General features: G+C 37.8%; 1 protein-coding gene and 1 long non-coding RNA gene across 2 annotated transcripts in view; one reads left to right on the forward strand and one right to left on the reverse strand.

The window, feature by feature from the left end:
• The window catches only part of LOC127987565 (NLR family CARD domain-containing protein 3), a 260615-nt gene that overhangs the window by 177672 nt on the left and 68325 nt on the right, over positions 1-14618 (reverse strand). The window contains exons 11-17 of the mRNA XM_052589932.1: positions 12938-13108; positions 12591-12764; positions 11695-11856; positions 11419-11592; positions 8670-8840; positions 6358-6534; positions 5496-5672 (exon numbers count right to left, since the gene is read on the reverse strand). Coding sequence (XP_052445892.1) covers positions 5496-5672; positions 6358-6534; positions 8670-8840; positions 11419-11592; positions 11695-11856; positions 12591-12764; positions 12938-13108 — 1206 coding nt within the window. The remainder of the gene's footprint in view (positions 1-5495; positions 5673-6357; positions 6535-8669; positions 8841-11418; positions 11593-11694; positions 11857-12590; positions 12765-12937; positions 13109-14618) is intronic.
• Positions 1-14618, forward strand: part of LOC127987626 (uncharacterized) — a 459131-nt gene that overhangs the window by 65199 nt on the left and 379314 nt on the right. The gene's annotated exons all lie outside the window — the stretch shown is intronic.

Below are 14618 nucleotides of genomic sequence, written 5' to 3' on the forward strand. Positions count from 1 at the left end.
CTGTTTCATGATCAGATTGAGCTGATGTGCATAGTAGTGGATGTAATGGGCATTTGGGTCCACATCTTCATCTTCCTCTGAACCCCTGCAGTGTCGCTCCTCATCACTGGCTCCATCATACGCTTGGGAGATGAGTTTATTCTTCTGATCCTCTGGAAGGATGACAGTAAGACACTCTTTTAGTGCTGTAGTGATGGACTCAGCTGTGGTTGAACCCAGAGGAATAAACTCTCCTGTACCATTCTTTTGGCATCAGTGTAGCGCAGCAGAAGCACAAGTGGACACTGTGTGGCAATATCGGTGTCTCGTCGGCCTGGATTGAGAGAAAATCACTTCAGCTAGTCAGTGATTCCCATCAGAAGTGATGGAAAAGCCCCGAGTGTAAGCTCGATCGAGATCACTTGACTACTGATGAATTCACAAGTTGAGTCGATCTGATCCAAGCCCCTTTATCCTCTTTTTTTCTTCATCCGAACGCCTTTTGAAGGGTATTGTTGCAAAGATAAACCCGAGTTTTCTTTCATTTGGAGATATTTGGCTGCTTCCAGATTGATCAGAAGCTGTCAGTCAAATGACAATCTGCTGACAGAGTCTGAACACAGCATTAGATGAACATTTCAGTAAACGAGCGTGTGCTACAATCAAGAGTCACTCTATAAGATGAGATTTCTGCACTTGACAAACGGACAGCGACTCTAAGCAGCTCTTAAAGCACAGATACTGAGATTGTGTTAAGTGCATTTCTGAGAAACACACGTGAAACAATAACTAACGATCGTAAAATGACTCTCAGAAAACGCTCTTAAACTCTCAGATCAATCGTTGTCGAGAAACCCGGCCACTAATGAGGCATCTGATATCAGGTTTATAATAAACGGGATTTAACTCATCATTTATCTCTTATATTAAACGCTTCGTTATTTATACAGCATAGCATTAATATTAGGACTTATATCTATCTGCACAGAATCCCCTGAACGCAGAAGTGAACGTGTCTGTGTGTCTCTGAATGAACTCCTTTTGTGGAAGCGATCTTCACACAACAACGAGCAGAAACACAACTAAACTCTTAACATTCACAGCATTTTATTATAATAGTGTCCTCATTATAATGTTATCTGTATGACAGTCCCAGTCATAGTTGTTTGTCTGCTCGCTATCTGAAGAGATAATCACCGAACAATCAAGCGCTTTACTGCTGCGCAACTCAACCGAATGCGTCTGATACGAGATCAATCATATATACACGATATATAGAAACATTTATTATTATTTGTGATCATTATTTCAAATACAAAAGTAGTGATGAGGAAAGTAGTTTAAAAATCACAATAAAAAATAAATGATCAGAGAAAATATTACACACAGATCTACTGTTTTTAATAAACTGTTTTAATCAATTTATGTTAAAAGTGCTGTTTGTACTGTTGAGAATGACATGAAAATGAAGAGAAGCACAATATGATCTTTTTTGTTCTTCTGTAGGAAAAGTCACAAAGTCTGATCAAAACAACTGTTCTTCAAATAGTGAATAAAATGAGACAAACAGCGAGTAAAAGGTGCAGCATTTCTAAACACTGAAGCTGTCAATCAGTTCAGCACAAACTCACTGTGCGTGAAAACTCCCGTTTTAATCAATTCATCTGTCAAAACTGCACAATCCAGCTTTTATTGACACTGTGTTTCTGCTTTGTTTGTTGTAATGAGAGGATTTGTGATTGTTAGCAACAGACAGAAACAGAGCTAACTTAATATAGAATTAAATAGAATAACAATGTGTAGAAAATGTAAGAGATCATGGACATGTTTTAAGTAACATGGAAATTTGGCACATTGTAGATTTGCTTTATATCTTTTGACACATTTAAGCGCTGCACTTGACAATCACATTTAAACATCTGAATCATTATGAATGTGTTTAATAGAAATATTATTACACTGAAGAGCCAGACAGACTCATCTGAGCTTCTTCCTCCTCTGTTCCAGCTTTACATTAAACACAATGATCATCTGCTTGAATACTAAAGCAACATTAATCATTCAATATCATGTTTCTAACACACATGCTGCATTATTTGATTGTAAAGTCTGAGTCTCTTCACCTGTATGGATCACATTTACACATTTATCACACATTTATTTCTCCTCATAGACACAGTAGTGAAGCTCTTCTGTGGATCTTCAGCTGATGTTTACTGCTCCTCTCAAGATCACTTCACTTTATGATACACAGCATTTATCAGATTCTAGTGATGGATCTACACTGTAAGGTGAAACGAAAAGAGAAGATAATCAGAGTTCAGTGGAATAAAGTACAAATTAGTTAAAACATTTCAATCACCATTTTTGTTGTTTTTAATTTTAGTAAAATATTGCATTAAAATCCTGTATAATTCAGAATAATTACTGACTATACCCGATTTAGAATATGTATTAACTTGTTTCATTCAAACACAACTGCTATTAGCTTGTGCCTCAGTTACTGACTGGATTTACCCTCAAACCAAACCGCAGGAGATTCCTGTTAATAGTAGACTTGAGGAGACATTGTTCAAAGTGTGTCTTGTTGTTCAAGTTGTTGCTAACTGAGCAGAAGTGTTTAGCTGAATCTAAATTGTGTCTAATTCTTCACTTGTGTGTCAAGAAAGCATATAATAAGTGTGATAATGCAGATGCAGCCGGATGTTATCACAGAATAAGTCTCTTCAGGAGGACACAAGTCCTGATCACCCTGTCGGGTTTATTCTGTGATAACAAGCGGCTGGAGGGACATTATCTCTTACAGAAAGTAAGTGTAAAGTAATGTGACGTGTTGCTTGTCAAAGTAAAAACACACAAGAGACAGAGACATTGATCATGTGATGCTGGACGACTGTGAGCTGAAGCTGAATCTGCTCTGATTTTACCAGCGTTTTCCTACAATCTGAACAAATCTATTTCAAACTCTAATGATTCACTATTACTGATCTCATTAATAAAGCAGCTGTTGCTGTAGAAAGCTGTGACAGTCTGCTTTTCTTCTCTTTCCTCCTTTGTGTTCAACATTTTGATCAACTTTACATTTCATTCTGACACAAACCCTTTGAAATAAAGCTTGATGATCATTTGATAAACTCTTTTCACTAATATCTGAAAGTATATATTTGTTCTGATATCAGAGGTAAATGAATCTCTTTAATATCACAAAGTGAAGTTTACTCACCTCAGTTCACAGTTTGAGTCTCGTAGCACATCTATGAGCTTCTGCTTTGAGTCTCCAATCTTATTATATCTCAGATCAAGCTCTTTTAGAAACTGCAGAGCTTTTGTGTTTGTCAAAGACTGAGTTAAAGAAGAAACATCTGTAATGCCACAGCCATAAAGACTAGAAAGAGACAAACAGAGGAAGAGAGATCATCTTACAAACAAATCATTAAGATGAAGAATCTTTCACAAATATAATGTGAACACATTCATCATGAGATATTGAGTATAAAGTGTTTTGTTCAACTCTTATGTGCTGTTCGTTTGGGGACGACACTCGTGCTGTTTGGGCTCTCCAGAGAACACAGCCAACAGAGAACACGGACCAAAAGGACATTTTGTTGGTATATGAGTGACATTTTTGACATTATGTAACTACAAAATCAAAATTTTTATAGTCTCCATTAATGTCTAGGAGTGTTTTTTGGGGGGTGTATGTGAGTGTAATCGTTCTGCATTGTGAACGTGTGGAAGGGTTGTCAGTTCATCTTTGTGTATTTTGTGGTCTGAATTGTGGTGGATTTATTGATTTTATTTGATAAAGAAGAGAAAGTATTGATTTGATCATTTCCTCATTCATTTCAATGTGAGTCTCCAGAGAGAGACTTTTTTCACACTAACACACAACCAGATATCAATCCAATTTAATTTTCTATTTGTTGATCTATCAAGTGTTGACAACCGTATAAAGTCTCATGTCATTTAGATAAAGGGAACATTTGTTTTTATTTCAGCAAACATCATTTGGGGTCTCAAAAGACCTTGAACAGCACATAAGAGTTAAACAAAGTGATTTTCATCATTTTGATTCTTGTCTGTGAATGTTACTGACCTCAATCTCTCCAGTTTACAGCGTGAATCCTTCAGTACGTCACATAAGTGATTCAGTCCTGTGTTTTTTATTTGATTCCCGCTCAGGTTCAGTTCTCTCAGGTGTGATGGGTTTGATTTCAGAGCTGAAGTCAAGATGAGACACTGTTTCTCTGTCATACTGCAATCACACAGACTGAAGACAGAAAGAGAAAACACAATGAATCAGACACGTTATGTTCATGTGTGAGTAATTCATCATGTGTTAACAACATACAGTGCAATAATTAATAAAACATTGCCAAAAACCTTATTATATGACCATAAACAAAAACAGAAAAAAAAGATTAAAGTAGATTAAGATACAGAATCAACCACAGAACTACTTAAAAATAACATTAAAACTGAGTGTGTTCACGGTGTGTGTGTGTGTGTGTGTGTGTTCATGGTTTGTGTGTGTGTGTGTGTGTGTGTGTTCACGGTGTGTGTGTGGGCATGTTTTTGTGACATATCAGGACACAACTCTGTATAATGACATGGGTATGACACAGGTATTACAAGGAGAGGGTGACTTATGAGGACATAAGCCATGTCCCCATTTTTCAAAACGCTTATAAATCATACAGAATGAGTTTTTTTGAGAAAGTAAAAATGCACAAAGTTTCCTGTGAGGGTTAGGGGTAGGGTTGGTGAAGGGCGATAGAATATACAGTTTCTACATTATAAAAACCATTACGCCTATGGGATGTCCCCACTTTTCACAAAAACAAACATGTGTGTTCATGGTGTGTTTGTGTGTTCACGGTGTGTGTGTGTGTGTGTCCACGGTGTGTGTGTGTGTCCACGGTGTGTGTGTGTGTGTGTGTGTGTTCACGGTGTGTGTGTGTGTGTGTGTTCACGGTGTGTGCATGTGTCTGTTCACAGTGTGTGTGTGTGTGCTTGTTCACGGTGTGTGTGTGTGTTCACTGTGTGTGTGTGTGTGTGTGTGTGTGTGACAGTGGGCATGTTTTTGTGACATATCAGGATACAACTTTGTATAATGACATGGGTATGACACAGGTATTACAAGGAGAGGGTGACTTATGAGGACATAACCCATGTCCCCATTTTTAAAAACGCTTATAAATCATACAGAATGAGTTTTTTTGAGAAAGTAAAAATGCACAAAGTTTCCTGTGAGGGTTAGGGTTAGGGGTAGGGTTGGTGAAGGGCGATAGAATATACAGTTTGTACAGTATAAAAACCATTACACCTATGGGATGTCCCCACTTTTCACAAAAACAAACATGTGTGTGTGTGTGTGTGTGTTAAATGCAGATCACATGTTCAGATTATGGGACACTATATTTGGCCACACGTCACATCCTTTCCTTTCCTTTTCCTGAAAGTAAACAGTAATCTTTAATCTGACTGTAACTGCTGTAGAGTATAATGATACTAACTCTAGTTTCTTCAGCTTGAATTGTGTGTTCATCAGTAGATCACTGAGGTGTTTCACTCCAGAGTCTCCTAGTAGTTTATTCCCGCTCAGGTCCAGTTCTCTCAGGTGTGATGGGTTTGATTTCAGAGCTGAAGTCAGGATGAGACACTGTTTCTCTGTAATACTGCATCCACACAGACTGAAGACAGAAAGAGAAAACACAATGAATCAGACATGTTAATTCATCATGAGTAAACACCATACAGTGCAATAAATAAAATGTTGCCGAAACCAGAAAAAAAAAAAATTACACAGCCATAAAAAACTAGGATATTGAGGATATTAGTTACATTTCAAGTCTAGAGCATCTTTAGTCAGACCAAAAAAATAAATAAAAGAGGTTTGTGATTTATAATGTAATTAAGATACAGGATCAACTACAGAAGCATCTTAAAAATAACATTAAAATGTTCAAATTGATTTTAAATGTAACAAAGAAGATTCTGTTCAGAAATGAAAATGTAATTCAAGATATTTTAAGATTGTAGTGTACAGTCAACAAGTACAACATTTTGTGATCATATTTTGTTCTTATTGTGATGCATGTCTGAGTGAAACCACTTTAAAAACAAAACAAAACTGCAGGTCAGGAATTCATGAGTTTTTGATGAGAAACTGATAATTGTTGTCTATTGCTGTGATCTCATGAGACTGGCAGGTTTTCCCTCCTTCACATCATCAGACAAGAAAAGAGATGAGTTTATGAGAGAAAGAGATGGTTATTTTCATTAAAGATCACAAGGGTACATTCATTTTTGGAAATAAATAGTGTATTCTGATAAATCAATCTGACTGTAACTGCTGTAGAGTATAATGATACTAACTCTAGTTTCTTCAGCTTGAATTGTGTGTTCATCAGTAGATCACTGAGGTGTTTCACTCCAGAGTCTCCTAGTAGTTCATTCCAGCTCAGGTTCAGTTCTCTCAGGTGTGATGGGTTTGATTTCAGAGCTGAAGTCAGGATGAGACACTGTTCCTCTGTAATACTGCATCTACACAGACTGAAGACAGAAAGAGAAAACACAATGAATCAGACACGTTATGTTCATGAAGTCACAGCAGAACAACCTTCATCTGTCAAACACAGTCTCTTAATCTACATTCAGAGAAAGAGAGAAGATAGAAGAAAACTATTTAATAAAGTCACAATGTCTTGATAAAACAAAAAACAGAGGAAGAGTGTCTGAACATCATTGGATAATTTTCCACAATTTGGTCTTCAAAACTTGTTCATTTAATCAAATAATTGACACTTCTCTTGATTTATGTATAATTTGTGCTGATTCTTGATAGAAATACAATGAAGTTTAAATTCCTAACAACCTTGTGTGAAAGGGGTTAAAATATTTCATATCTTTTTATTTCTGTCATATAATTCTTATTTCATCTTTTGTCTAAAACTGAGCATATTGTCTAAAATAAAAGTCCTGACTGCTGTGTATTTGTGTTTAAACTGATTCTGGTCTGCACATCACTACAACGTAAATGCATTCGCTCTGCTCTGTCCAGTGACTTGATCAGCTTTGCTACACAGATTCAACTTTGCACATCTAAATAAAACTGTAGGTTTGTCTGTGTGTGTAGATGTGAAGTACAGTAATATTTCTCTGAAACAGGTCAGACTGAAGAAGCAATGCCTGCACAGAATAAAGCCCAGTCTGGACCGGTTCTGTTCAGTTGTGTTAAGGGGGTCGCACACCGGACGAGAAGCGCAGCGCCGCGCCGCGTCGCGCCACGTCTTTAAAATTCGAACACATTATTCTCTATGAGTGTACACACACCGGCGGCGCCATTCGGCGTCTGTCCGCGGCGCCCAGCTACGACTCAGAACGCTGTTCAAATTTCTGCCGCGCCACAGAGCGCCATCCGCATAGTTTTATATTAAAAAACCCAGATGTTATAAACTGAAACTGAAATTAAAGTACAGCACACTTGTTTCATTTAAATAAAACATTACAAAGTGTTTGGTTACGTTTTCAGCAGCACAGTTGCCTAGACAACAGATACAACAAAACAATAACAGACTTATTATAATAACACAGATTATTTTAATTAATTAACGTTAAAAACTCAGCTTTTATCAATTAAAATCATATATTTAAAATTAAAATAATAGATGAAGTTAAAACTCTCCCATCTTGCTGCGAAATTGAGCTCACGCATTTAGAATGTGCGCGTCCAGTGTGCGATACCTCGAGTTGTCCTACATGTGGCGCGACGCGACGCGGCGCGTCTCGTCCGGTGTGCGACCGCCTTTACACATTCATTAATCTGGTGTTTGATGACAGAGAGATGATATGAAGCATCAATAAACACTATGAATATGTTCTGATACAGCAGCACAGAACTATTCTGTTGTGTCTCATTAATAAACACAATGAAAACAGTTCTGTCCCACTGGATAAAAGAGAAATGTTTGTGTATTTTTGGTATTATTAACTGAAATGATTGGATATTGGGTTGTGTATTTGACCTGTATGAGCAGAACTCTCAAATGTTTAGATTACACAACTTTACAAGTCACATTCATTCATAACCTCCTCTAACCTAAACTCAGAGACCCAGTTGACCAAAAAACCCTGGCCGTTGTCCCAGAGGAAGACTGGACGATCAAGCCCCAGAAGTGACAGAAACCAGACTGACCCTGCCTTTATGAAATTACATTTAAATATAGAAACAATCATGCACATGTGCACACATTTTAATTAGTCTTCAATCCTCAGTTTGTAGTCAGTAAACATGATCACATTCAGCAGTCACAGAAGAAGTTAGAGACAGAATTTAACTGAAGTCTATTTAAAAGTTGTATGAATCTATTCTAAGCTGTATTAAAGGCAAAAAATTTTAAACATATTAATAAAATACTGGCTATTTCTAATGTGTTCACATTATTTTCTCCACCACTGTGCAAGGGATAGTTCACCCAAAAATGAAAATTACTCCATGATTTACTCACCCTCAAGACATCCTAGATGTATATGAATTTCTTCATTCAGACAAATATAATCAGAGTTATATTAAAAATGTCCTGGCTCTTCCAAGCTTTATAACGTGAGGTCAGACTCAAATGAGAATTAAAATAGACGACTGTAACATTACTAGTCCTGTTACATGTGAAATGACGTAAGATACTCACTTCAGTGTGTTGAGTGTACAGTGTTTATCCTGCAGTAGAGCAGAGATCTGATTCACTCCTGTGTCTCCTACTTTACGTCCCCTCAGATCCAGCTCTCTCAGGAGTAACAGGTTTTTACCCACAATTCCAGTCACATACTGACAGCCTTCATCTGCAGCAGGACCCAAAAACCTGCAGAAGAGAAGATGAAGCTGGAATCAATTCAATGTGCATTACATCACAAAACATTTAAAGATTATCAAATATTGTTTGTAACAAAAAGCTATAGTTCAAGTTTAAACAGTTGAACATTCAAATACACAAATATTTTTAAGAAAGACAAAAGTAAAAAAAAGTAAATTATTTAACACTCAGGGGCAGAAGCTCACTAGATCATGATTCTCAAAAATCTGAAGATCTTCCTGGCTTTTAAGCAGGAGATGAGGAAAGTTAGCAAAGAGATAACTAGCTTGTGACAGTTAAGCATTCATAGTGATATATTTAGTTGATCTTTTGATGCCGGCTCTTCCTATTAATATGAAGCAGAATTCACCAAACACTGGATTGCTGATTCACTAACAGAGAACATGATCTGGGTTCAGACCATCTCTGGATTAGGGGTGGGTATGAAAGTGACTAGCGGTATTATGTTGTTGCATAATGTGGTTTTTGCTACACCATGGATACTGGATACAGTATCCACGGTATTCATGAATTCAAATTTTGCATTTAATATAGTTTTGTTCAATTTGATACACTTTGCAAATTTGAACACAAATGATGATAAAGAGTCGAGGATGAATGTTTTTGACCTCTGTGTGCTACACAGGCATTATTACTGTACATTACTAGTACATTACTGTGTGCTCAAACAGAGCATCGTAACAGACCAAACTAATAGAGCACAGATCACCTGCTCCAGTGGTTCCCAAACTGAGGGACAGTGTACAGTCAGCAGATTATTTTACAAAATAAACCTCTGCATGGTGATAAAGACTACACTGTATAATTTCCACGTGGCCCCTTTCCTGATAAGTAAATAATTGAACACAAAATATTAATCTGACATATTTTAATGAGCTCAACACTAGCGCTCAGTTATCAGTTGTAGCAGCTGTGGTTGTATCAATAACAGACCACTAGATGAAGCGACTGATGAATCAGAGTTGTATTGCAAGGAGTCATGTAGAAATATAAATGAACGATGCATGGTTCTGCTCTAAGAGTCTGCACCAGACGCGAGCAGCTCGATTTGACAAAAGCAAAGAAAACTAAGTGATGTTTTCTGCTGTGGATGCAGCGTGATGCATGTAGCCTTGGTGAGCATAAGAGACTTTCCAAAAATAAAAAAGGGGGTGGGGGGGGGGGGGGGGGGGCTTTAAACTATTTTTCTCTACAAAAGAGGGGCCTGGCTGAAAAAGTTTGGGAACCACTGGCCAACTCTAACACACAATGTTTAATTTAATTTAATTCACACAGGCCCCACTTTTTGAGAAAAACAATGGCACAATAAAATCCCTCACTTTTTCTAGTTATGTAAGATTAAAATATTTTGCTTGTATTTTTTTTCTTTTCACATATCACAATATAATATCGATATCTCCTGGACAGTGTAAAATATTGTGATATGCATTTTAGCTCATATTGGCCACCCTTCTCTGGATAGTTTTATTTAACTGATGTCTGTGTTGATGCAACAGTAATTCTGCTCATTATGAGAGGAACTGCAGGTTCAGACGTGTGTGTGTGTGTGTGTGTGTCACTGATCCTCTCCTGACACACATCACATGTTTGTGGTCTGTGATAGATCTGCTGTAGTAGATCTACAGTGTTGTGAATCTGAGCTTGATGGAAATTAATGTACAGTGCATTCAGTGACATTTAAAAAACCAGGATAATAAATCAAACTGAATATGTTTCATGAGAAATGTCCACAATAACACAATCATAAATGTTAATTGAGGCAACAAACTACGGCTCTGTGTTCATTTTCAGTTCTCTCTTCACAGCAGTTCAGTCATTGTACTGTTTGAGTAAATGAATTACTCCGGGATATTGGTTTGTTTGAACTCAGAGGGAGTGTAAGCCACATTAAAAAAGTTAACAGCTTAAGTCATTTGTGGATTAATGCGTATTGGAGACACGATCAGTTTAAAACGATTCAGTTCGATTTGGTGAACTGGTTCAAAAAGATCCGGTTACATCGAATGATTCGTTCGCAAACCGGATATCACAAACTGCTTTGTTTTGAACACGCTCACAACAGACACGGAAGAGAAGACAATGCTGAATAAAGTCGTAGTTTTTGCTATTTTTGGACCAAAATGTATTTCCGATGCTTCAGAATATTCTAACTGACCCTCTGATGTCACATGGACTACTTTGCTGATTTTTTTCTTACCTTTCTGGACAAGGACAGTAGACCGTACACACAGCTTCAATGGAGGGACTGAGAGCTCTCGGACTAAATCTAAAATACTGTGTTCCGAAGATAAACTGAGGTCGTACGGGTTGGAACGACATGAGGGTGAGTCATTAATGACATAATTTTGATTTTTGGGTGAACTAACCCTTTAAGCTGTAACTTTTAACACAACTAAACTGTGCAGACATTTATCATCAAAACAGCAGCTGCAGCATCTGATCTTTCATGTTTGATCATTTTGAACATTTTTGATGCAACACAATGTATACATTACTAAATTAGTCAAATTATATAATATAATTCACATGCGTATCATTTATTTAGCATTATTTCATCAGGTCTCACCTCAGTGTCTTGAGTTGGCAGTTTGGATCCTGTAGTAAATCACTGAGCAGCTTCACTCCTGATTCTCCAGGATCATTTCCTGTGAGATCCAGCTCTATCAGGTGTGAAGGGTTTGATCTCAGAGCAGAAGACAGAGCTTTATAACCTTCTTCACTGATGCTGCAGTCTGAAAGTCTATTAGAAAACATGACAGACCCATTCCTTGTGACACAGTGCCAGTTTACAGACCAGCTAGAGATTTACATTGATTCATGTTTAGATTGACCAAATTCAGACCTGAGTATCTGTAGTGTCTGTGAATTTCTCAGCAGACTGGAGATTTCTGTCACTCCAGAGTCTCCTATTTGATTCCTGCTCAGATCCAGCTCTCTGAGGTTTGAATTAAACGCTGATGCCAGAGCAGCACAACCTTCATCTGTAATACTGATGCAGTTTAACCTGTAGAAGAGAGAACACAACTAATTAAGATACACATACAATTACACAAACAGCAGCTTTAGCTACTACTTTTATCTGCCAATATTAGATTTGAATGATAATCACACTGTAAATAATTATTTCATTTGATTATTAAAATTTTTGCATTTTAAAGTACAGTACGTTAACCTAAACCATAATTACAATGCTGTCTTAATTTCTTTATTTTACAATGTCCTCAGACTTTTACTTTGGTGGAAAACTCAACAGTGACCTTTAAGTTTCTGTGTTTAGTTCACAACAGGCTTATAAACAGTTTGTTGTACAAATCTGGTAAAATCTGCCCCAAAATCTTGGAAATTACATGAACATTAAACTAGGTATACCTTTCATATTCAAGTTATAAGCTCAAAATAACTCACTCACCAGCATTTTTTTTTTTTTTTTTTACATTTAACAGTCATACAGAACTTCTACTAGCCAGAACAAAAATGTCATACATAAATCTGATTACTAAAAACATATCTTAAATTAAAATATATTTTATATTAAATCTGTTTCTTAATTATTGAATGCTTTCAGTTTTACGACTGTTTGGAGACACAAAACAATTCTCCATAACTTATAAAACAGCATTTATTTAGTTTTTATTTCCAAATATAGCTCAGTCCAAAATGAATATTTTCACATTTATGAAACTGTGGTGGATAACTGCAGTCTTGGTAATTAATGGGATACACTTTTAAAATACTTACTTCAGCTTTTCCAGTCTACACTGTACATTTTCAAATAGAGTCGAGATGATCTTCATTCCTGGGTTTCCTAGTTTATTCTCACTCAGATCCAGCTCTGTCAGATTTGAAGGGTTTGAATTTAAAGCTGCAGCCAGAACATGACAACCTCCTTCTGTGATACAGTTGTTCTTCAGACTGCATAAAGAGAAAACACTTCAGTTTTCATTGGAATATTTACCAGTATGTTTTACAGATACAGTATGTTTTAGCTGACAGATGACAAATACTGGTGATGATGACGAAGACACATAAAAAAACACAGCAGCAAGAATTTAAAAGTGTCCTTGTAACAATGAAAAAAAACTCACTTCAGTGTGTTGAGTGTACAGTGTTTATCCTGCAGTAGAGCAGAGATCTGATTCACTCCTGTGTCTCCTAGTTCATGTTTACTCAGATTCAGCTCTCTCAGGAGTAACGGGTTTTTACCCACAATTCCAGTCACATACTGACAGCCTTCATCTGCAGCAGGACCCAAAAACCTGCAGAAGAGAAGATGAAGCTGGAATCAATTCAATGTGCAAAATAAAAGAAAATTCTTTAAAAGAAACTCAGGGGCAAAAGCTCACTAGATCATGATTCTCAAAAATCTGAAGATCTTTCTGGCTTTTAAGCAGGAGATGAGGAAAGTTAGCAAAGAGATAACTAGCTTGTGACAGCTAAGCATTCATAGTGATATATTTAGTTGATCTTTTGATGCCGGCTCTTCCTATTATTATGTAGCAGAATTCACCAAACACTGGATTGCTGATCCACTAACAGAGAACATGATCTGGGTTCAGAACATCTCTGGATAGTTTTACTTAACTGATGGCCTGATGCAACAGTAATTCTGCTCATTATGAGAGGAACTGCAGGTTCAGACATGTGTGTGTGTGTGTGTGTGTTTATGTGTGTGTGTGATGTTATCACTGATCCTCTCCTAACACACATCACATATTTGTGGTCTGTGATAGATCTGCTGTAGTAGATCTACAGCACTGATCTATATATGACTAGATCACTCATCACATTATAAACTGCCAAAAGGCAGTGAAGCCAACAGAAGTGTTTGATCAGCCATCTTACTATTCCCTACCAGCAGAGAGCACCATTGAGTCACAAGCAAACCGCTGACCAGTCAAACAGGATTATTTTTTTATGATGCATGTGTCACACCTGGACTCTTTTAGTGTGTTTTTGCCCGTGACCCAGTTTCTGTCTTTCCGTGTTTTGGTTTGATTAGTTCCCAGGTGTGTCTATTCTCTTCCTCATGTGTGTTAACTTAGTGATTCCATCCACCTGTGTTTCCCCATTATCCGCTGTACATAAGCCTTGTCCTTTCAGTTCTGTTTTGTCGGGTCTCTTCATTTGCTACTAACGTGTGCCTACCTCTGTGCTCCATGTTGGATATCTCCTGTGTTGGATATAATAAAAGCCTTATTTCGTTTATCCTCGGCTCCGTGTTCCTTCAGGCAGCGAAAACCGTGACAGAAGACCCGACCCAAAAAAAAAAAAGAAAGTTTAAAACTGCGTCTTTCCCTCCGTTTTGCTTTCGTTTTTTCTCAGTCTTTTGTTTTGTAGTGTTTGATGGATCCCCTCTCTAGCCCCGGATTCCTCCTCCTCATGCTGGAGCAGGAAGGACGCTCTCTCGAGGACCACACCAGACGGTTTCTGCTATTAGCTAATGCCACCAGCTACCCGGACGACGCGCTCTGCACCTTCTACAACACCAGCCTGAACTCCAAGTGCAGAGCGTTGTCGCCCGAAGATGGTCCTCGGGAGGATTTCGCCGCATACGTGGAGTGGACTCTGGCGAGAAATGGCTCATCTTTCACCGTCAGCCCCATAGAGGATCTCGCCAGTCCCACTCCCTACCCAGAGACCAGCCAGCCACCAACTCGCTACACGGAGCCAGAGCCCACCGCAGCCGCAGAGCCCGAGCAATCCATTGACAGGGAACAGGATCTCGAGAGCGCGACTGACCAGGTGTGTGAGCCGGCCACACCGTGC

The sequence above is a fragment of the Carassius gibelio genome, chromosome B22 (assembly GCF_023724105.1).
Source record: "Carassius gibelio isolate Cgi1373 ecotype wild population from Czech Republic chromosome B22, carGib1.2-hapl.c, whole genome shotgun sequence".
In the NCBI taxonomy this organism is placed as follows: Eukaryota; Metazoa; Chordata; class Actinopteri; order Cypriniformes; family Cyprinidae; genus Carassius; species Carassius gibelio.